Raw genomic sequence first — 23,533 nt, 5'->3', positions numbered from 1 at the left:
AAAAAACACAAAACAGAAAATCATTCATTGTCACAATCAAACTTCATTCCCTTGATTTTGATTGTTTTGGGCTTTGATCCCTTTTCTTTATTCTGTATGTTTAGGTTGTGCTTTAGAAAAGGCTTATGAGCCTTAAAGTTGTTTAATTAATTTGTTTTTCCGATTACTGTAGTCTTGCATTCATACGTAGATGCAGACAACACTTTGATATCAGTTGGATCCTGCTGGCAAAGGGAGAAAAAGATGCGGGACTGAAGGAATGTGGTAGATAGTTATAAAAACAAAATGATGCTTTGTACAAACAATCTTTTTTTTTTTTTTTTTTTTTTTATCTTTTGCAGGCACTATTGTGTAAATACACCAGAAATTCTGCCCAAATTACTTCTGTCTGTTAAATGGAATTCTAGAGATGAAGTAGCTCAGGTAACAAAAAACACTGGAGAAGTTTAAGTTTTGAAGAAGTTTGAAAATGTTACTTTACAAGAAAACTTCCAGAAGCTGTGTGTATGATAAGTTGAACGAAAACTTAGATGGTTCAAGTTGCCACCGTAACTGGCTGATCAGTCTGTGTTTGTTTTATGTGATCCATTTGCCTGCTCCAGGAAAGGCCCTCAGTTCTCATTCTTTAACTCAGACTGAGTCCTAGTTTTTCTTCTGATGGCATTACTTCAGTCTTTGTTATGTCAATTAGTTAAATGTGAGGGTTTTTTATTCTTTTTATAGTGGATAAAAAAAAAAAAAACACAAAAAAAAAAAAAACAATCAGCTGGCAACTAATACCAAATTGTTTATTTAGAGGTGACTGGCAAGTAAACAGCTTCTATTCAGAAGCAGTTTGTGTCTATGTCCTTCTATTATATCTTCTGTGTATTATAACTTTTTCCTAATCCTTGCAAATGTGTAACGTCCTTGGACTTCTTGTTCACAGATGTACTGTTTGGTAAAAGACTGGCCTCCAATCAAGCCAGAGCAAGCAATGGAGCTTTTGGATTGTAATTATCCAGATCCAATGGTGCGAGCTTTTGCAGTTCGGTGTCTAGAGAAGTACTTGACAGATGACAAACTGTCACAGTACTTAATCCAGCTAGTACAGGTATTTAACATGTTTTGGTATACTTGATGCTTTATGTATATTTGATAATTACAGAGGTTTAAAGTACAACAAAAGTTAGGACATTGTGAGGTCCTCAGCAGTATCTGTTTGCACTGCAGATTATATTAGCAGGAGGAGCTCTTGAAGTTAAAATGTGGTTCATTTTCTGTAGTGCTTTGGTATCTGTTACCAATATTAAATGCCAAAAATTAACAGATACAGAACTGTTCTACCAGCTGGAACAGGCAACTATTTCAGCTGTCTTGCATATGGGAAAGTATGAACAGAAGCATCTTTTTAAAATTTGAAGCAAGTTGAAAGTTGAGGCTAAAATATTTGGTAACAGTAAAAGAAGCCTCAGATGGCAAGTTTCTGAAAGAGAAGCAGTCTATGCACTGTTAGCAGATACTGTTCTTATGCTAACGTGTGCAATTATTAAAATACCAAGATCAGTCATTCTACAAAATGTAATGTAAAACTTGCATTGTGTTTTATCTAAGTGATTTAATCTATATGTAGATTAATAGAAATAATATCTAACTTTCTTTCTTTATCCTTAAATAGGTTCTGAAGTATGAACAGTATTTAGATAATCAGCTCGTGAGATTTTTACTCAAGAAAGCACTGACGAATCAAAGGATAGGACACTTCTTCTTTTGGCATTTAAAGTAAGCTTAATATCATGATTAGGGGTGGTGAGATACCTGCTGTGTTTAAACAAAGCAAGCCTTATTTTAAGAGTTTGAGTGCATAGTTTGGTAAGAGAATGCATTCCTTCCAGTTTAAAAAGCTAGTTATTAGATGACTAATCTTATGTTTTTTTCCTCTAATGGTGATTATTCTAAAACCAGGTAGCCTAATTGAGATTACTGAAGCTTCCCATGTTAGCTGTTCACAACTTTGACAGATTTCTACTATTTGAACTTTGTTGTATGCCAGATCCCCTCACCAGTCTTACAGAGAATTTTGCCAGAGCAGAGTTACTTCTGAAATTAAGTGAGAAATATATGGAAAAGTATGTTTCTAAAAAAAAAAAAAAAAAAAAAAACCAAAAACCTATCTCTGCAGACTTCTCTTGACCCGCTTGATTTGACCACATAAGTCTTTGAAAGTTACGGTTCGTACATGCATGTTTAGCCTTTGTCTGAGCAAGAAATCTGGAACTTGAGTTGAAAGCTTGAGGCTTAGTACGGCGTTTCTGAGAAGCATGGATTTTTGATTAAGGAAAATCTTAGAACATGGAGCAGGAAGGAAGGGGGTGGGCAAAAGAGGGGAAAGCCTGAAAACCTTGTGCTGAATTAGCTGTAAGGAATACTGAACTCTGATCAGTCCAGTCAAAATGAGATGAGTTTTGGAAAGTCAATGCTAATTACTTTGCTGGGAAGAAGGACCCATAAGCCACCTTCAGGAAGATGTTATGAATATAGTTTCATTTTGGCACCTGTAAGTGGTCTTGTCTTAAAGCTGCAACTGTTCTTCCTCTCTGTGTAGGTCTGAAATGCACAATAAAACTGTAAGTCAGAGATTTGGTTTACTTCTGGAGTCCTACTGTCGAGCATGTGGAATGTACCTGAAGCATCTGAGCAGGCAGGTGGAGGCTATGGAGAAGCTGATTAACCTCACAGATATCCTCAAGCAGGAAAAGAAAGATGAGACACAGAAGGTATTATAAGCTGTCCACATACCAAAACTGTTGCTTTTAGTCATAGGAATTAGTAGAACTGTTTTATTTGATAAAATAGCAATGTATCTATACTACTAACATTGGTAGATAGTATGTTACCTGGAAGCTGTAGCGTTTTCTATGTTCATTACCATTTTCTGCCTTTTAAAGCAATAGAACCAAAGCTAAGAGCTTCCATTTGAGTAATGTGTGACTAAATGGAGTTGCTGATGTTGGAACTGTGTAAAACCACCCTTTAAACAAAAGCTGAAACCTGATACTTATCTTCATTTATGTGTAGTCAGTGTTCTCAAAACCTGAATGTGATTATTTATCAGGTGCAGATGAAGTTTCTTGTGGAACAAATGAGACGGCCAGATTTTATGGATGCTTTGCAAGGTTTTATCTCTCCTCTTAATCCTGCTCATCAACTGGGAAATCTTCGGTATTGTCTTCAGTTTAAAATTTGTCCAGATATTTAAGTAAATGCTTAGTAATGTTAACATACACTAAATGCTAGCATTATCAAAGTTAGCTGAATAAAATATGTAGCAGAGTGAAGTAGTTTCAACGTAATGATTTAACAAATTAGAGAGCAACATGACAGCTGTTCCTGTAAGGTGGCAGGAACTGTAGTTCCATTTGTGAAGAATGCATGCTACCAAGGGAAAATGTATGATATAGCTTGTTCTTCCTTTGTGCTTAGCAAATGATTAGCATTGACGTTAGTAATTTAAATTTCAAGTTGGAAATAGTGGTTGATTGTCAGTTACCTGTGAAGATCTTATTTGATACTATTTTAAAGAAAACTGAGTGAACATAGTAGTATTATAGAAACATGGTATGAATATGCTTATTTCACATGAACCTTATCTCTTTATAGGCTTGAGGAGTGCAGGATAATGTCATCTGCAAAAAGGCCCCTATGGTTGAACTGGGAAAACCCAGATATTATGTCTGAATTGTTATTTCAGAACAATGAGATAATCTTTAAGAATGGAGATGGTAAGGAAAAATAAGTGTAATTCAAAACCTACGTATTTGTTTATTTTCCTGGCATACTACATAGTATTTTTTTTTTTAAGCATAAAAAAATGCATTTAAAAAAAAACTGACCAAAGCAATTTTTTCCCAGAAAAACTGAGCATGCACAAATAAATATTTGTCTCAAAGGCATGTGCAAAGTGTTTATGTTCCTAAATGTTCAGTCTGTTGGGGTAGAACATGACACTATTTAATACTTTGTTTCCTTACACGAAAATGTTTTCAAGACTTCATTCCAGATGTGTAATGTTTAGCTGATTGACATGACAATTCCATTGTTTTTAATATATATTTGTAAACAGCTTGGAAATCACCACAAGCTTATATTCATTCTCAAGTTATTTAAAAGGTTTTCCTCTCTTTTGAGAGATCAAAACCTATATTAAACTATACAAACGTCATTTCCGTTAGAAATACTACTAGGTGGTAAAGTCTAACAGTGTTCTGTGTTACGATATGTGCAATCTCTTATGTATTTGACTATTCCAGACTTACGTCAGGACATGCTGACACTACAGATAATTAGAATTATGGAAAACATCTGGCAAAATCAGGGTCTTGATCTTCGGTAAGCATTAGAGGTCATTCTCAAGCAACAAATTATGATCTTTAAGGAGTGCGTGAGTAAATGGCTGTTTCTGGGTACAGTTAGTCCATTAATGTCTGGATAAATAATAATGTTCCTGACTGTAGATTGCAGTTACAATTCTGTACTATGTTCAGGCACTATTCGAAAAATCATCTTGAAGGTTCATGCTGCTAATTCAGTTACCTGCTGCTTATTTATAGTAATCCATGAAATACTAACATTCATTCTCTCAGTATTTAGATTCTGTCTCTAATATTTCATTTTGAATATAGTTGAATAGATACTGTTGAATCATGCTGAATGTCTTTTTAAAAAGTCTTTCCAGTGGATTCCCCAAAGTCTTCAAAAAGTGTCAATAAAGTTTTTCCTTAGTCTTTTGCCTTGATACAAAACTAAAGAACAGAAATGGTGAATACATTGGCTGGCATGTTACAAGACTAATACCTGGTACACTTTTTCCATGCAGCTAATGATAATACACCTGTGAAACATTAAAGATAGATTTTCATATCCTGAAGTCAGTAATGTGAAATTTACCTAGTAAGGATTATTAAACAGGACCTGTTGGTCGCTATCTTAAAATGTGCTTTCTAAAAACCACTTTCTCTTACAGGATGTTGCCTTATGGTTGTTTGTCTATTGGTGACTGCGTGGGACTCATTGAGGTAGTGAGAAGTTCTCATACAATCATGCAGATTCAGTGTAAAGGAGGCTTAAAGGGAGCATTGCAGTTCAACAGCCATACGTTGCATCAGTGGCTCAAGGACAAGAACAAAGGAGAAATGTGAGATTTCTTGTTGCTTTTTTTTTTCATGTCCACTTGCTGTTTTTGAAGCTTCAAGAGAACTAAAACTTATCATGAGGGAAATTACATCCATCAGTATTTTTCCCTGCCCTCATTTGCCTAATAGTCCTGCTTTATTTAGCTTGTATTTAATGAGTTTGAGTAGTTGTGTGACTTATCAACAGTAAAGCATAAGTTGAAGGTAGAACTATGAAGACAAGGCTTAACTCTGTATCTTAACAGTAGCTCATCAAAATGAAAGCTACTGTCTGTTTTCAGAAGAAAGACAGTCCTGCTTGCTGTTCCATGATCTTAACTGTAAGTACTTCTGTTTTCAGAGTATGCTGAATTTCTTCCTTACTTTGCTAAAGTCTAGGAACTCCACTTCATTGAGCAAGGGTAGTAAAGTTGGTTCTTCCCTTTTAAATAATAATTAAAAAAAAAAAGGGCTTGCAATTTTGTTTTACTAGAATATCTACAAGAAAATGTCTTTTGTTTGTTTTCAATAGGTATGATGCAGCTATTGACTTGTTTACACGTTCTTGTGCTGGCTACTGTGTTGCCACCTTTATACTGGGCATTGGTGATCGCCACAACAGTAACATCATGGTGAAAGATGATGGACAAGTAAGATGTTTTTTGCAGGAATATAGCATAATATAATCTCGATTTGATACGAGTTTGTTTAAAAAAAAAATCCATCCAAACTCTAAGTAATTTTACAATAATATCCTTTAAACAAAGATTACTAATCCTTAAATACCTTTTTGTCTTTCCAAGCTGTTTCACATTGACTTTGGCCACTTCCTTGATCATAAGAAGAAAAAATTTGGTTATAAAAGAGAGCGTGTGCCATTTGTCTTAACACAAGACTTTTTAATAGTGATTAGTAAAGGAGCCCAAGAATGCACCAAAACAAGAGAGTTTGAAAGGTGAGCAGCTTTTTTAAGCATTTAAATTCCAGAGTGTTTTGTATATAAAATGCACTTTAATACTGTGTTATTTTCATTATATTGCCTGTTTGAATGCTGCACTGAAGCTTTACTTGCGTTTTTGTCTTAACCTGACTTACATTAGTGATTTCAGCATAAACTGGCATTTCTCACCCAATGTTGTAATAAAGCAAATGCCCATCTTCAGTGCATTCTGCAGAATATCTAAGGAGGAACAGTTACCTCCCCCACAAAATTACAGGAGAGAATTGTCTCTGTCACTGGTAATAACCAGGAAAGCACTGTGTTTGCAGCAGCGTATCGGGAAACTTGCTTTATAATCTGAAATGTCAGCAGCAATAACTAAAATGTCTCTGTGAACTCCCTTAGACTTGTGTTGAACATCTGCACAAACTGCAAATGAGGATTGAGGCTAGAAAGCTTGTCTGTAATTTGTCCGTTGTGTCAGTCTGACCCCTACGGAGTTTTACAGAAGTTAAGATCACCTAAGTAGGAAGATGAGGATATCTCTTAGCAACGTTTTGATGTTCTTGTTAGACTATTACTTGATATTACTAGATTATTAGACTAAAAATGTCTACCAATAGCCCGAAAACGTGTTTAGAGATTAAAAATGCATCTAACAGGCTTCTACACTGAGCTCTTTTTCTTCCCCGTCTTTTCCAGGTTTCAAGAGATGTGCTATAAGGCTTATCTAGCAATTCGGCAGCATGCCAATCTGTTCATAAATCTCTTCTCCATGATGCTTGGCTCAGGAATGCCAGAACTGCAGTCCTTTGACGATATTGCATACATTCGAAAGACCCTTGCATTGGACAAAACTGAGCAGGAAGCTCTTGAGTACTTCATGAAGCAAATGAATGATGCTCACCATGGTGGCTGGACAACAAAAATGGACTGGATCTTCCACACAATAAAGCAACATGCTTTGAACTGAAATGAAAGCAAAGAAAACAAGAACTGAACAACCCGCTTTGTGGGTACTGCACTGTTAATACCCGTTAGCAGCAAAGACTGGTTGCATAGGAATTGCACAAACCATGAACGACATTAGAACTTACGGCAAAAATAAGAGATGAACTGTACAGACAACTGTTGAAAAATAATGTAAAACAGGGTTTCAGATAGCACTAAAATTGTACTCTTCAAAACTTAAGCTTTAGTATGATGTGTGACTTCATGTTATGCCTTAAGCCCAAAAAGGTAAACTTGGAAGAATGTTTCCTTTTTTCATTTGATAGGATAAATTAGAAGGAAAAAGAAAATAGTGCTAGCATGAATATAGAGTCCATCACATATTACCTTAGATCTGGTACAGCAGCTAGAGACTATGCTGGACTGAAAAGCATTGAAAGACAGTTCAAGTGATAGTGGATATTTAAATGCAGCATAGTTTGAAGGGAAGGAGTTTAAGCTCAAAGATCTAAAAATAATAGTGAGAGGACAGTGCCTTTTAAAATGCGCTCAGAGGCATTAACATATTAACATGGGGTTTAGATGAACCTTTGATTTCTGGGTCTGTCATCTGCACAGTTTCTGATAGCAGTAGGAGATCGGCCCATTCAGGATGGTGTTTCTTCTGCTCAGTATTTCTAGGGGTGCAATTCATACCTTCACAAAGAAACTCTTCTTACCATCCCCCAAAACTGACTAACCTGGAAATTGAATGGTCAGAATTGGGTTTAGTGCAACAAAGAGTTGTAGTGTTCATCTTAGGTTTGCTTTAATCTAACTTGAACTGAATAGATTTTTTTCATACATGTTTTCCAGAACCTAAAGAAAGGTGAGTTATTAAAATTATTGAAAGATTATTTTTTTATAAAGGCTATTTATATAATAGGAACTATTATTAATATATATTCTTTATTTACATGATTTGTCCAATATTCACTCTTTTAATTTTGCAGCCCAGTTCTATCTGTCCAAGACTCCCGTTTCCATTAGTGTCACCGAAGGTGACCAGATATACTCCTAGGACCAAATTCAGCCCTGGTGAAAGAGGACACAAGTAGCATTGAAGAAGTGGGGGAGACACCCACTAATGCCAGAGGTGAACTTGGCCTGATTCTTTTTTGAAAACAAAAACAAAGCAAAAAATCAACACACATTGGGGCAATACTCTTCACATTACTGAAGTGGTATGCTGGCTATTCAAGGAACGTATGTTTAAACCCTCAACCTTTGGGTCCACCATTTCTCCTCTTTCTTCCTCCTCTGGAAGTGGTTGTTTAATCCAGTAACTGATACATCAGAAATAGCTGTGTAGATTTTCAGTATGATCAATAACAAGCAGTTCAACATACAGCAGATACATTTGGCTAGCTCAAAGCATGTGGAGTTACCAAACATTTTATAGCTCTGTCTGTTTTGTGTGTGTGTAATATATATTTGTAAATCTAGTTGTTGTCCTCCAACACAATTATGATGTGTGCAATCAATTAAATTGGCACCACTTTTTGAAACTGTTCAGAGTACCAAGGATGTCAGATTGCCCTTATGCACAACTTCAGGTAGGACTGTTTTTCTAACTACTAAACAGGTTTTTTAATTAGTGAAACACATGATTCTGAGGGTGATGTTCACCCTAACATTTTAAGCTCACTAGATTGGCAGCACTTGGAGTGAATTCCAGAGGTCTGGGGGCTTTTGGGGGTTCAACTCATTCACTTGCAAACACACACCGAGGTGCCACTCAAAAAGTGCAATACCACATGTAATATAAAATATGCTGACAGCTGGTGTTAGATTAGAATATAAGTATATAAATAAACTGTACTTTGTGCAGGCTGTACTGATGAGGTAATGAGTGGTTGGCTTCATTTAGCAAATTGTAATATATTAAAAATGTGCAATTGATTACATTATGAAAGACTTTGGGGATTGTAAAGGCAAGACATAGGTCTTTCAAGACACTTTCATAGTCAAGCTCTTGCAGTTAATTACTGTACACATAGATACTTGACAATGTTCTGGGGGGAAACCTGTTTTTGTGAAGACTATAGAAGTTCCACGAATAGTACGGGGAATGTGAAGTTTTATTTCCTTAGTTTTACTAAACATTTTGGAATAGTCCAACAGACTTCCCGTTATTCTTTGACTGTTACATATTCCTTTTTGCTCATATGAATATTTTCACTCCTGCTAACCTTGGTCATACTTTCCAGAGCAAAATTAACCTTTGTACATACTACTTTGCAGTCAACACTAATGGTGTAGCTCTTTGAAAACACATCTTTGTTTCAATGAGTTCAAATTGTTTAGTTCACAAAATCTGAAACCCTGTTGGCTGTAACTCTTAATTTAACAGAGTAAACTCATTGCACAAATGCCATATTAGGTGCTATATTATCCTTATTTATCTATTATTGAAACAATGTTTTACCTTCTTTATATAAGAGATGGTTGGACTTCTCCAGTCTGGATGAAAAGACTCAAATTTATTGCATCCTATGAGCCCAACTTCTTTTGTACTTTACCCCTTCCTAGCCATTTGCTTCTGTAAATATGGGTATGTGTTTCAGTTCAAGCATACAGTGTTCTGCACCCTTTTTGCACAAACAGAAAGGTATGAGGAATCAGGCTCCGTTTTTAAAAGTTCTTGCAACTAAGTGCTGCGCACAAGCTGTAGAATTTCATATAGACATCTAATAAAAGAAAGGAAACTCCATAGTGATATAGACATAATATGATTCGGGGTAATTATAGTTTTAAAAAAAAGTAGAGGAAGATCATGGGCTTTAAGCTATTGTTCCTACCACAATCAGGGTGAGCTTTTGGAAAACATTCTGCCAGTGTTCTGGGGGAAAAACAAAACACTTTTTACAGCTTCAAAGCATTTAACACTAATTACTTTATCCTGGTATGCCAGTTTTGTGCTAATACAATTTCACTACAGTGGAATTTTATATTGACTTACATTGGTGTAAATAAGATCTCATCTATTCTCAATATCAGAAGTAAGATCTGCTTACAGACTGTAAAAGCACCTGTAGCTGAGCTCTGTTTCTACAGATTGCTTGGAATTTGAAATTTTTCTTTAATTATTCCCACTTCATGGAGATTTGAAAATGTTCCCTTTTGTTCTGAGAATCAGCTGCTCAAAACGCCAAGTAGCTTATTTTGAGCTTGAATTGAATCTGAACACCTTGCTCCTGCAAAATTCCATAGGAGGACTGCCAGAGCAAGAAGCCCAGCACTGGGCCATCCATTTTATTTCAAAGCGTTAGGAAGTGGCGATTTAGTGAAATTTAAAGACTAACCTTTTCAACTGTGAAGCTATTCATGTTTGATTTAATGACAAGACAGGTTGCTGCTGACTAGTTTTTCATAAATTAAATTCTTTGCTTTCCTGAAGGTAGCTGAAAAAGCACCTCTGACTTACGCACACCTTTCTGTTCTGAAGGAGTGCATTTGTAGTTTCTTCAGACCTGCAGTCAGTATAATTTGAAAGAAAGAAAAAAGCATTTAAGCATTTAAATAAAACCAAAACTGTTAGTGGTTTCGTATCTTGTGGAGAAGATATAAGCCTACATGTTAAGGGCAATATAGAAATAACCAAGCTTGTAGAGAACTTTGTATGTGATGACCCTGCTGGTGGTGTTTTGGAGGGTTGTTTTTGTTTCCAACTTTGCTTTTTATGTAAAATGTTATAAGCCCTTTAGCAGTCAGTAGCCCATGTTCATGGACAGTTTGAAGGCATTTTCTTTGCTTTGTCATTTTATAACTGGCATGTTCCAGCGTCTGTTTGTAATTGTGAATTCCTCCTGTTTTGCATGTCTGTACAGGTTGCAGACCTGGGCTGGACCCATTCAAAACAAAAGCCACTTAAATTACTATTTTGTTGAAGACTTTGACATCTTTAAAATGCTTCAAGTTAATGAAAATGGTGTGGTATTACAGAGAATTGTAACTTGCTGCTTCTGAGTTTTGTTTTGTTTTTTTTAAACTTCCATGTTTCTTTCTCTTGTTCTAGTTTTACTTGAATGGAAGAACCACACTTCTTTTGTTGGGTTTATTTTTTTAACGCTATGTAGCTGTTGTTGCAGATCGTTGAATCTCCATTTTAGTTTTGCAATACATGTTTCATACAAATGATTTTTTTTTTTTTTTACCTTTTTTCATGCTGAAAGTTGTCTCAGTTTAAGTAAGGCTCTATCTGTCCAAAAAGATGTGTAGCTCAGCACCCCTGCAGCTGATCACGTGTGGGTTGTTTTTTAATCTGTGTTGATGAAAGAAGCCAACTGGAAACTAGATAAAGAAGCTTTCTGTCTGCATACGTTAACCAAATCGATAGGTGCTCTGGTGTTGGAGAAAATCTGATTTCACTTTATGCTGATACAACACTGATTTTGTGAGAATCACTCTGGATTCACACTAGCACATGAAATCAGAAGTAGGCTCCGTGTATATTAAAGCCCCAGATTGCTTATTTGTACGATTCAGTGTGAGAGCTGTTCTCTTCATGAGGGATGTTTCCTAGCTGCTCAGTTAAACCCTTGACAATTTGACTTTGAAATACTTTCTTTATTAACTAGCCTTTAAATCTCTAATTCATAGCTGCAGTAGTCTTGTCTGTAGTTGCCTTTACTTGTGAGACCTCCAGGATTTTTATTGCTTGCTAGCTTAAGGAAAACTCTTAAATATTTTCTCTTCCTATTCTTTCATAGTATTAAGACTTGCAAACCCACACTCAGGAGAAACACGGTAGTTCTTAATCCAGTATCTGCAGTACAGTGTCCTTCTTGGCTTCTGAGTTTTATGGGGTAGACTTAAAAGGATGAGATCTTACTGTGTTAGCATCCCTGACTCTAATCCAGAGGTGGATCCCTTTCTCCATCTCTCTTCCTTTCCCTTTCCAACACCCACCTCCCCCAAAACAAACATGCCCATGGCATAAGGGTAACTTGAACCATTTGTAAGAGAAGATTGATTGAAGCGATGCTCTGTCTGTTGGTTTTCCATTGGTTTGCATAAACATGTTTTAAGTGTCCTTACTGTCACTTCTGTATGTGACGCAAAATATTTTCAGCATGAAGAAGGCCAAAAAAAAATATTCAACCCTATCTTGACTCCTGAAATACTGGTGCCAATTTCCCAGTAGCTGTAAACCAGTTTAGGAACCGTTTAGCTCAGTGTAACCATAAAAATGTGGTTAGGAACCTGATCCAGTATTAGAGTTAATCACAGTTAAACCTGGCAGTTGTATTGCTGAAGTTACAGAAAGCCTAACTCGAGCAGAAACTTTCTCCTGCAAATCGTTTGTCTGCTGTACTTAATCCGTGAAGGCCAAAATGTGGATATTCGCAGCTGGAATCCAGTTCTGTTTGTTTCTTTGATCTATGTATATTTAATCTGTTCTCAGGCTTTATTAATAGTGTTCTATAGCCTAGATTATCAGCTGTCCCAGGCTGTCCGAAGTTTTCTTTGTTTGATGTAGGGAAGGGAGAAGAGGAAGGAGAAAGAAAGAGATGAATCCTTATCTTAGAGCCACTGTGGTCCAAATTATTCATCACCTCTTGTGAAGATAAACATAACTTCTTCCTCTGAAAGCATCATCCTTTCTCCTTGCCCTCTCACCTCTGCAAGTTTTAAGTGTGAATAGCCACATACACTATCAAAATCCACTTGCCTGGTGGAGAAAATGATTCTAAAAAAAAAAGTGTGTAAATATATATGGGTGCAGTCTGTCCTGGATTCTTGGGATTGAAGTTTGGAAAGTCTTGTTGTTACAAGCAGCACCATGATGGCAGGAGCTGTCACAGAATCATAGATGGCTGAGGTTGGCAGCAGCCTCGGGATCTTCTGGTCCAACTGCCCTGTTTGCAGGAGCAGGCTGCCCAGCACATCCACCAGCCAGGCTCAGAGGATCTCCAGAAAAGGAGAATCCACAGTAAAAGTTGTATTTTTCTTGATGTTTGAATGAAATTCCATCTATTTCATTGCCCTCTTGCAGGGCTGCACTGAGAAGCCTTGCCTGTCTGTTTTACTCCTCGCCATCAGGTATTTGTATATGTTGACAAGATGCCCCTTGAGCTTTCTCTTCACCAGGCTTAAACAATCCCAGCTCTCTGAGCCCTCCCCTTGTATCCCTTCACTGTCTTCATGGCCCTTCGCTGGACCTGCTCCAGTGTGCCGGTGTCTTTCATACTGGGGAGGCCAGCAGCGCTGGCTCGGTCTCTCCAGCGCTGAGCAGAGGGGAAGGATCAAGGATCACCTCCCTTGACCAGGATCCCGCTGGCATTTTGCATGGATAGAGCCCAGGAGGGTGCATTCTCTTGATGCGTCTCTTGCTTTGTTGAAGTTAGTGGCAGTTACACGTCTGCATCAAAAAAGGGAGTATGAACACCCACCAGTGCTTGAAATACTTCTTAAAAAATGAGACAATTATCTTTGAAATAACCACTACTGGGGGCGGGGGGGAATGTTGCAATGTGTATGTCATTCTGTAATAAAGGTCCTGTGGTATAATAGTTAGGAAGCAAGACATTTTTAGTAATAATGGGCCAAAAAACTATTTAAGATGCAGCAAGATGCATGTGTTGTCGTACTGAGAATAGTCTTGCAGTACATTTAAGGAAAAAAAAATAGAAAAAGAAAAAAAAAACTTTTTCCCTTCTGCTGTGCTAAAGACAAGTTTGGCCTATGACACTTATTGTAGTTCATGTTCATGGGAAACTGTAAAAAGTCTGCTTTTTATTTATCTTCGCGGTCTGTATCACATGCTGTTTATTAAAAAAAAACTACTTTTGTTTGGTTTTTATCACACTTTTGAGTGTTACTGTATATACTAACAACTAAATTAAAATAATATGGTTGGTACACTTGTGAATCCTGAAGTGAGAATTTAAGGAAACTTGAGTCTTGGAGGTGTGATTTGATGTTTCAGCTCTTCTAAAAAGGAGATAAAAATTTTGTGCATCTGTTAATTTAGGTGGGGTGAAAAATACTGAAATAGAATTTGCATTATTTATGGGTATGGCCAAGTGAGAGGTCTTAACGGCACATGGCATTCATTCTTGTACATGTTGATCCTCAAAATAAGTAACTTTAATTTTAGACGTGGTCTGTCAAAGCTGTGAGAAGAGAGCAGACAATATTTAAGTGTTTCAGCTGAATGGTTGTAAAGCCTCTGCTAAGTCAATCTGGTTTGGTTCTGAAAAATATCCTTGGCGTTTCATCACCAAAACTATATTTAAAAATGAAGACTAGGTCATATTTTTGTATCTGATACTGATTTTGAAAGATTGAGAAACATATTTGGGAAATTACTCAATGGCAAGAATAAGACCATGAGGCTGTAATAGAATTGCTGAAGTTCATCTGTGGAAAGGCTGGTCTATTTTCGACTTCAATTTCCAACAAATTGTTATTGTGGGAGGCATGTGAGTTTTCTTGATGAGAATTTTGCTTTTTTTGGAGGGATGAGAAAAGTATCAAGATGTAATCAGGTCGCTGCTAAGCATCTTTGATGCCCTCAGTAGGTTTTAAACTTTGTGCACTGGTCAATTCTGTTTCAGATGACCTCTGCCTAGTTTCACAAAGGGCTGAGGGCCAGCAGATGCTCAGCCTACCCTGGATCTGAACTCTTCATTAAAGATGGACACTCATCATCCTTACAGTGATTTTGAAATTCAAGTGGAGCTCTAATCTGGAGAGGACTGTCATTGTCCTCTCACTGCAAGTCTTAAGGGAAGCCCTGAAATCCCCATGCTCCACAGCTCCCTCAGTTTCTCTCTGAAATGTGGGTCAGGCTGGGGCCTTCCAGGAAGGAAATTAAGTTCCATTACAGGTAGTGAAGTCACCTGGATTTGTCATCCCCTTGGCTGCAGAACAAGATACTCTGCCTTTGTAGCTTGTAAGGTCGAAGCTGGTGTGTCTCCAAGTTCCAACAGCAGCCTGCCCTTCACTGCTATGGGTGGGTAAAAGTTGTCCCTGTGAGCTACACATTCTGATGTCATTGCCAAAAAAAAAAACAAGTTTACCCTATCCTTCCTTACTTCAGTACAGATACATCCTTGCTAATGGAAATGAACATCACTTGTGTTGCCTGTTTAAACCACAAGGTGACTACCCCTGGGCTTCTTTATATATCTGGTTGGAATGGGTTCTGAGTGCTTAAAAGCTGACCCAGATCTGTCTGAACATCCCAGGCACGTGAGGGTTTTGAAAGTGAGATTAATTTAGATTTTTCTGTCTAAAGCATTGATGAGCCTGTCTGGTGCCTGTGACTTTGAACTGGATCTACGGCTTCAAAGGGGATCCTCCTCAGATATTTCTTTCTTGGACTCGGTCTCGGCATCCTAGCTGACAGGTGTGTGTTTGGGCTGTGCTGCATTGTGTGGAGAAGAAATCAGTCAAAAGGTACAGATGATGTATTGTGCTTTATGTGACAGTGACTTGGTTAGCCTGGTTGTGTCTCACTGAGCAGGACTGAATTCAAAGGAAAGAGTTTTCTTTTTTTTCCCCTCTTTTTCCCTTGGCAAAGTACAAATAATAAATTCCCATTACTGCCCTCCACTGGAAACTGGGGAAAGTGCTTCTCCCCCTCCCCCCTTTCTCCCCCCAAATATTTACATAGAAAACGTTTTAGTGAATAAAGGGAGAAATACGTGGGCATCTACACCTTTGGGTGACTATAGCCAGTTTATAAGAAATTTATCACAAGCCATCTTGGAGTAAGCTCAGGTTCTATGTCTGGAATAAGCAGTAGAGAACAAACTGAACTGGGATGCTAGTACCTTGCTTGATTGGTATAGCTTAGGAGATACTAGATGCATCATATTTATTTAATTTCTAAGGACTCAGCAATATGTCTTCAAAAGGATCAGTCTGCTTGCATTCATGCTGCTTGCCATCAAAACTTCTGCGTGATCATATGACAGAGCTCTTCCTATATGGCTGTCACCAAATCAGCTCATCCTAAAGACGTGTTTTCCAACTTTCAAGACAAAGGCTGAAGGTAGGATTTTATAAACAGAGTATGTCCAGTTTCAACTCCCAGCTAATGAATAAAACAGATGAGATGTAAGGTATAACTTTTTATTATCCACTGGAACAGTAACATTAGGGATGTTGTGGATTGTCTGCTAATTGAGAGCTTTTAATTTTTTAAATTAGTTAACTTCAGGCTAACCTAGAGCACAGCAGTTCAATAAAGGGAAGATTTGATAAAATTCCACAATCTGCTTTGTCATCAAACTACCATTTGAAATACCCTGCTTTGTGGGGAGATACAGACTCACAGAATGGCACCTTAAAGATCACCTTTAAAGATGCCAGGGAAGGCTGTCACTGTTCTTTTATTTTTATCCCACTGTGACATAAAAAAGTGAGCAAAAAAGGGGGAGTCTGTTGTGATATTCTTGGAAGAAGGTTGAAAAGGAGATGGATCGTTATAATAACTTCCTTAACCCTTATTTTATATTGATTCTTCTCTAGAGCAGCTTTAGCAGCCGATACAAAAAGCTTTGTGCTTTATGAGCATCATGCTCTATCTCCTCTGTAACACAGGACCAAGGCCCAACGCTACAGTGATGACCCTGTCAGTCCTGAGGGGGGCTTCAGCAGTGCCAGGGGTTCCTGCCTGCAGGTGAAACCACGCTGTGAAGCAGGCAAAAAGCGGCGCTGGGAGCACCTTTCGGGGCTGAGAGGACGGCTCCTGTCCCAACGAGCCCTCCCTCAGCGCCATGCCCGGGGCCGAGACCTCCCCTCACAGCACAGCCCCTCACGGCCGCCATTCCCCCCCGCGCCCCTCAGGGGGCGCCATGGCGGCGGCGGCCTCCCGCCCGCCCCGCTCCGCCCCTTCCCCCGCGGGGAGCGCCGCGTCCGGGGTTGGCAGCGGCGGCCGGGGCTGGGCGCGGGGAGCGGAGCCGAGCGGGAGGTGAGTCCCGGAGGCGGCGGCTGCACGGGCGGGGAGCGGCCGCCGGCATCGCCCGGGGAGCGGGGTGGCTCCCTCCTTCCCTCCCTCCCGCCCGCCCGCCGTTGGCCCCGCCGGGCGCGGCGCCCGCTCGCCGCCCTCCCGCCCCCATCTTAGCGCTGCCCCGGCGCCATTTGAAGCCCGAGCCCGTGGCCGTGCCCCCGTCCCCGGTACCGGGCGGAGCCGCCGGGATAAAAAAAAAAAAAAAAAAAACAAAACCCGGGGGGGGCCCTGGGTGCTGCTGGGGAAGGGCCGGTTCAGGCCGGGCTCACCGGGACGGTGCCGATGCGCTGGGGGCTGCTTGGCAGCGAACCGCCGCGGTGCTCTGCTGCCACCTCCATTTCTTCTCCTGTCCCCAGCAGCTGCCAAGCGCAGCCGAAGTCAGCTAACCCGGCACAAAAGGAGGGCAAACAGCATGCGCCTCGTGCATTTTGACGCTAATTTGAATATAAACTTTGTATGTTGTTTCCGCGCCTCTATTTCAATAGCTTCGCGGTTAGTAATGCTTCTGTGTTTGATCCTGATGTGACTTCTTATTTTTGGTTTAAACCGTTTTAAAATCTGTCACTCCACAGATGTAAATCTTCATGTCCTGATGCGTTCACTACACGTGGGAGCTGCGCAGCCATCACCTTCCTAGCTGCTCTCCTTGCTGATACTGAGGAGTCTAGGATTTGGGGTAAGATGACATTTCTGTTAATGTTTCCAACGTGCCTCAGAATATCCCATGTCTGACAAAAGGCCACAGAATGCAGAACTGCTTCTAATGAGTACTTGAGTGACTGGAGTCTTGACCTGTGTCTTTATAGTAAGCCTCATTATTTTGTTCCAAACCAGGAATATGAACCTAGACTCCATTATGCATGTGCATTTGTTGTGTTCTTAACTATAACAGAAGGTGCTGGATGGGGCAAGGGGGTAGAAAAGGTTGCCAAGAGAAGCTGTGGATGCTCCATCCCTGGAGGTGTTCAGGACCAGGTTGAACAAGGCTCTGGGCAACCTGATCTGGTGGGAGGTGTCCCTGCCCATGGCAGGGGGGTTGGGGCTAGATGGGCTTTAAGGTTCCTGCCAACCCAAGCCGTTCTAGGATTCTATGAAAAGCAATCTTGAGTGTGGTGTTTGGGTTTTCAAAATGTTTGTGTTATTTCATAAACTTGTGAAAGTTAAGAACTAGATAAAAGCAACTCAGGCTAATTCTTAAACCTTTTCACTTTATGGTTGTTTTAGACCATTCAAAATGAACGAACATCCTAAAAAGAGAAAACGGAAGACTCTACACCCTTCTCGATATTCAGGTCAGTCTAGAGCTTGAGTTATGTACACACTTCAATTAGTTTAATTTGCTTCAGGTAATCACTTTATTATGAAAAGGGTACTTATATCAGGAAAATCAGTAACTTTCAGTAAAATCAGTAAAAGGGTAGGATAAGGAGCCTTGTTCCGAATGTATAGAGTAACCACTCTGCATTCTCCATTGTCAAGCCACTTTTGGTCAGTGCATCTGACCCGTTTTGTTCTGTACTCCCTGCACATTGGAAAGCTCACACAAACAATAAAGGGAAGATTTTACTAACGCACAGGGAAGAAATTTCATGAAAGTTGGATTGGGGGTGTCCATAAGTTCTCAGCACTGAATTAACTGTGCTCTCGTCGCTATCTTCAGTGGAAGCAGAGATTGATAACAACTGCGTCTGATGCTCTGAACATCAGGACAGCAGCTGAAATCTGCAAATCAGAACAGTGATGTTATCAGACAGGCACAGAATCCTCACAACGTGAGAAGTAATAACGTGGCCAGTGAGAAGAACTCTGGTGAATGTTAAATCCATATGTAGCTACATCCATTTGTTAGTGTAAATACTAATTTTTATTTTTATTTTTAATCTAGATTCTTCAGGTGCTACCAAATACATAGATAATAGTGGAATTCTTTCTGACCACTGCTACAGTGTCTGTTCTATGAAACAACCAGACATAAAATATTCTGAAAACAGAGGTAAGAGTGCACTTTGAGATCTTGTTCTATAATCCTTAACTATTATACTCCTAAATCCTTAAATATTATACTCCTATTCATAGAAGTAAGTAGAATACAAAATACGTAGTGGCAGACTTCTGTGCATTGTTCTCATCTGGTATGCCTAAGACTAGTGGAAGGTTGTTTAGTCGTAATTCAAATATAATTTTCAAAGTAAAAAGTGACAACAACAAAAAGATGCATCAATTTTAAAGTATTTAGAATGAATTTTAAACTTTATCTAAATATCCATTGGCCAGGTGCCATAAATCCAACTTAGATAATCTATGAGTTGAGAGGAAGCATACTAGCAATAGTAACCTGTACTTCAGGAAAGTGACATTTTAATACAGCATCCACTAATTGATGTAGAGTTTAACACACTGGGCAGAGTAAATTTGAGGATGGACTTTAATTATATTTATTTTTCCTTTCACTCTAAGTTGGCCAACAAGTATCCACAAGTCTCTCTAAGTATATACCTTAAAATATGATGACCAGAAATACTTAAAGATATTAAAAAGATGCGTCTTTCATGTGTAAACTTTCATTTAAGAATTTTATTTTTTTCCAGTGTAATCAAATGGCTGTTTTTTTTTTCTGAAATTGTAAAGACAGAGTTGCCACCTTTTGAATTATTCTGTTGACTTTTGTATGTATGGAAATTATTTCTGCGGTGTTTGTTAACTTCTTTCAATGTAGGTTACAACGTAAGTGGTATGTAAAGATAAATTTATATAACTAGAATAAGTAAGTAGTAAGTAACATCTAGGTTAAATCAAGGGAGTCAGGGTGATGCTAGAAAGGATGAATAATGACAAGAAAATCTTTTGTCTTTGCAGGTAGATACCACAGTCCTGTGCAGAGCATAGACACAGACGATGATGGGAGTCCAGTGCATGCTGGCACTTCTCACTGGAGTGGGTCACATTCAAATGTTGTGGGGTTGCACTATTCAGAACCTAAAAAGAAGGATAAAGGTAAAGGTAAATGCGTATTTGCAACTGAGATGCTGGGAAGCTGGAGAGCGTGGATGTTGGCTTTTAATATAGCTGGTATTTTCCTTTTTTAGTTTGATATAAGAGATGAAAAATTTGTAGTTTACATTATTTATGAGTTAATTAAAACTTTAAAATGTAGTCCTAGTGGCTGGGGAACAATAACTACTTTTTGTATGTATTAGCTATTACAGCTAACTGAAAAGTTAAATACGGACCCAGATTTTTTGCTGTATTTGTTTTTAACCTTCTGCTTGTATTATCTGTTTTTTTAGATAAAGCTACTAATAATGGAATGTGTAAAGACATATGTGATTCACCCATATTCAGTGACATCCCTACAGAAGAGGAGAAACCTCTTGATATTCAAACTGTAGAAATTTCTACAACGGAAGTTAATGCTGTAGAAGTTCATGATATAGAGACACAAACCGTGTCACCTGAGAAGCTAGAAGCTGAGGATCTAGAGGAGATCCCTCTTGAAACCTGTAAAATCTTCGAGAAGAACCAGGCTTTGAACATCACAGCTCAACAGAAATGGCCTTTGCTGAGAGCCAACAGCAGCGGCCTGTACAAGTGTGAGCTCTGTGAGTTTAATAGCAAGTACTTCTCTGACTTAAAGCAGCACATGATCCTGAAGCACAAGACCTGTACAGATACTCATGTCTGTAAAGTTTGTAAAGAGAGTTTCTCCAGCAAAATGCAGCTGATTGAACATGTAAAGCTACATGAGGAAGATCCGTACATCTGCAAATACTGTGATTACAAAACGGTGATCTTTGAGAATCTGAGTCAGCACATAGCAGACACTCACTTCAATGACCACCTTTACTGGTGTGAGCAGTGTGATATGCAGTTCTCCTCGAGCAGTGAGCTGTACCTGCACTTCCAGGAGCACAGCTGTGACGAACAGTACTTGTGTCAGTTCTGTGAGCATGAAACAAACGATCCAGAAGATCTGCACAGCCACGTGGTGAACGAACACGCGTGTCGGCTGATAGAGTTAAGCGACAGCTACAACAACAAGGAGCGTGGACAGTACAGTCTCATAAACAAAATCAGTTTTGACAAATGCAAAAACTTTTTTGTATGCCAAGTGTGTGGCTTTAGGAGCAGGCTGCATACCAATGTCAACAGGCATGTTGCTATTGAACACACCAAAATATTCCCTCATGTTTGTGATGACTGTGGGAAGGGCTTTTCAGGTATGTTGGAGTATTGCAAGCATTTAAGCTCTCATTTATCTGAAGGGATTTATTTGTGTCAGTACTGTGAATATTCAACAGGACAGATTGAAGACCTCAAAACCCATTTGGATTTCAGGCATTCGGCAGATTTACCTCATAAATGTACTGATTGCTTAATGAGGTTTGGAAATGAGAAGGATCTTCTAAGTCATCTTCAGATACATGAGACAGCTTGATTACCTTTCCCTGTAATCAGTTTGTTAGAACCCAAATTAATTTTCAGTCACTAAAATGTATTAAATACAGTTTTAACAGCACTTGTACAATTCCAATGTTTTTATATCAACAAAGCATGTATAACAACTTGGTGTTAACGAATTTCCTTACCTAGAGCTTCGTTAGGAATGATCGCATTTACGTGTGATGGGTCATATTCAGGGGGGAGGGACAGTGGGAGTAGTTGCATGTTATAGCAGTTCTGATGCTCACCCTGTACTCTCACATTCAATGTACAAGACCAGTTCTTTAGAATTTTAAAAGAGACAAAGCACCAACATCTAGGTCCAAGCCTGAACATCGCTCTGACCTCAATTGCGCATCCTACTCATTTTATCCCCTGCAGCAGCAGGTCACTGAGCTCACGTTTAGAAAGCTTCATCAACCAGCCAAAGATAAGTGTGTTGCAAAACTTCCCAGGCATGCAAGTCTCCACATGTCAGCCTGCATTTACCACCCTGTTCTCCTGATAAGCTTCTAAAAGTGACCTGTTTTTCTCTTGGGGTACCTGTCCTATCTCATCATTTGCTTTGTCTTCGTTCAGTGTTCTGTTTTAGCTCCTGCCTGTGGAACCAACCAACAATGCTTTCATCCACACATTACTACAGACCTCCCACATCATTTCTATCTCCTTTATTTACCTTCAGTTCCCATGTTTCTCTTGATGCAACCCTTTCCAGAGTAGGGGGGTTGAAACTAGATGGTCTTTAAGGTCCTTTTCAACCCAGGCCACTCCGATTCTATGCAATCCTGACAGGTGTTGCTTGTGTGTAGACTGGGTCATGTTCTAAGGAGCCAATTGTAAGGGAATTTGTGGAATGTTCCAGATGAGAATGTCTAAAGAGCATGATTTTCATAATCTAGTTCTCACTGAAATGTCACCAACCTCATTTGGAGAAAGCCTCTATAAATGAGTTTATAATTACATAATTATAATTTTGTAGACTAAAAATTAGCTTTCCACCAATAGTAATTTGATGAAAGTTATTCTAAATCTGTAAATTTTAAACTATGTACTGCTTTAAAACACTGGTATGGTATAAAAGTTTAATCACTTTCAAATGATTTAACACAGCTGTTCTGATTAGATAGTGCTGTTCAGGCATTACTGGCTTCATAAGTGAATTTTTAAGCTTCATTCCGTAGCTGTATTTTTGAGTGACTGATAGTTGGATAGATGATAAGGGTGAGGTCATTTAGATTGTGCTAGTTATCGGAGTGAAATAACCCATAAAATAGTGGTGAAGTTTACATTTCTGTATCGCTTGTAAATTTGTAATGTAAGATTGTCTAATGCGAGATTTGTAGAGATATAATTAATGTATAAAACATTTCTTGATTGGTGAGATTTGGTGTTACCAGCTTCCGGGTGTGCAAGGGTTTTCACACTGAATTTTTAAAGCTATAAATATTGGCTATATAGTCGGTTAATGGAAGACCTGATTTATAGAGAAGTATTTCTAGAAATTCTGGAAACTAGACACTTCTTGCTTTGTAAGAGCAAGACCACTTTCATCATTTTGAAATGCTGATTTAGTACCAAATCTTACATGTCATTGTTGAAAAGGACAACTTGACTGTATCCTAACTGTGTTTTAGTTTATTGTATAGAGAATGACACTGTCTGTAGTAGAATTGCTGATTTCCTATTTTGAGCTCATTCATCATGGCTAGCTTAATATGGTAGCAATAATATAGTTAACAAAATACTAATGAGAATTATACATGGAAGGTTAATTTTGCTCATACGGGGATAAAGGGCTGGGGAATGCTGGTTCTTCTGTTAAGAGTCCTAGGGGAAAGACATTTAAAAAAAAAAAAAAAAAAAAGCAAAAGCAGGATGAAGAAATGTGTGTGTTTGCACAGATCAGCACAGTGACCTGTGCGGGAAAGCTGCATTTTCCTCAATGAAGAGGCTCTTTTGTAAAAGTATGGAGCCTGTGACAGAAAACTTGTGTTTTGACTCCTCAGTAGTTTCATGTCAATTTTTATGTTGTATTGATTTCTGGTCTCT

General features: G+C 38.7%; 2 protein-coding genes across 6 annotated transcripts in view; both read left to right on the top strand.

Annotated features, from left to right (window-relative positions):
- Window positions 1-13,890, top strand: part of PIK3CA (phosphatidylinositol-4,5-bisphosphate 3-kinase catalytic subunit alpha) — a 42,377-nt gene extending 28,487 nt beyond the window's left edge. The window contains exons 11-22 of one of the 2 annotated variants that reach the window (XR_004253591.1): window positions 342-423; window positions 929-1,093; window positions 1,658-1,761; window positions 2,585-2,756; window positions 3,095-3,201; window positions 3,640-3,761; window positions 4,290-4,368; window positions 5,003-5,173; window positions 5,683-5,800; window positions 5,954-6,105; window positions 6,793-7,329; window positions 8,034-13,890. Coding sequence is in view for 1 of the 2 variants with exons in the window: in XM_032192866.1 (XP_032048757.1) it covers window positions 342-423; window positions 929-1,093; window positions 1,658-1,761; window positions 2,585-2,756; window positions 3,095-3,201; window positions 3,640-3,761; window positions 4,290-4,368; window positions 5,003-5,173; window positions 5,683-5,800; window positions 5,954-6,105; window positions 6,793-7,063 (1,543 nt within the window). In the remaining variant the exon portion in view is untranslated. Of the gene's footprint in view, window positions 1-341; window positions 424-928; window positions 1,094-1,657; window positions 1,762-2,584; window positions 2,757-3,094; window positions 3,202-3,639; window positions 3,762-4,289; window positions 4,369-5,002; window positions 5,174-5,682; window positions 5,801-5,953; window positions 6,106-6,792 lie in introns of both variants that reach the window. The other variant, XM_032192866.1, reaches the window with a different exon arrangement.
- Window positions 13,891-16,944: 3,054 nt separating this feature from the next.
- On the top strand, window positions 16,945-22,865 carry ZNF639 (zinc finger protein 639). 4 transcript variants are annotated; one of them, XM_032193560.1, is made up of 6 exons: window positions 16,945-17,005; window positions 17,617-17,720; window positions 18,269-18,336; window positions 18,930-19,037; window positions 19,901-20,038; window positions 20,332-22,865. In XM_032193560.1, exons 3-6 carry the CDS (start codon window positions 18,279-18,281, stop codon window positions 21,477-21,479), a joined length of 1,452 nt encoding a protein of 483 aa, XP_032049451.1. In that variant the 5' UTR covers window positions 16,945-17,005; window positions 17,617-17,720; window positions 18,269-18,278; the 3' UTR covers window positions 21,480-22,865. The 4 variants fall into 4 exon arrangements, with proteins under 4 accessions (XP_032049451.1, XP_032049448.1, XP_032049450.1 ...); XM_032193557.1 differs by having other exon boundaries at window positions 19,901-20,044; XM_032193559.1 differs by lacking the exon at window positions 16,945-17,005 and adding an exon at window positions 17,449-17,498 and having other exon boundaries at window positions 19,901-20,044.
- The last annotated feature ends 668 nt before the right edge of the window (window positions 22,866-23,533 follow it).

The sequence above is a fragment of the Aythya fuligula genome, chromosome 9 (genome assembly GCF_009819795.1).
Source record: "Aythya fuligula isolate bAytFul2 chromosome 9, bAytFul2.pri, whole genome shotgun sequence".
NCBI classification, from domain to species: domain Eukaryota; kingdom Metazoa; phylum Chordata; class Aves; order Anseriformes; family Anatidae; genus Aythya; species Aythya fuligula.
The sequence above is the reverse complement of the archived record's forward strand: the minus strand, read 5'-3'. Positions and strand labels throughout refer to the sequence as shown.

Coding starts and splice junctions, on each gene's coding strand:
- ZNF639 (XM_032193557.1), top strand. CDS start 18,279: ATGAACGAACATCCTAAAAAGAGAAAACGGAAGACTCTACACCCTTCT. Junction 18,337..18,929: donor ACACCCTTCTCGATATTCAG/GTCAGTCTAGAG, acceptor TTTTTAATCTAG/ATTCTTCAGGTGCTACCAAA. Junction 19,038..19,900: donor AAAATATTCTGAAAACAGAG/GTAAGAGTGCAC, acceptor TTGTCTTTGCAG/GTAGATACCACAGTCCTGTG.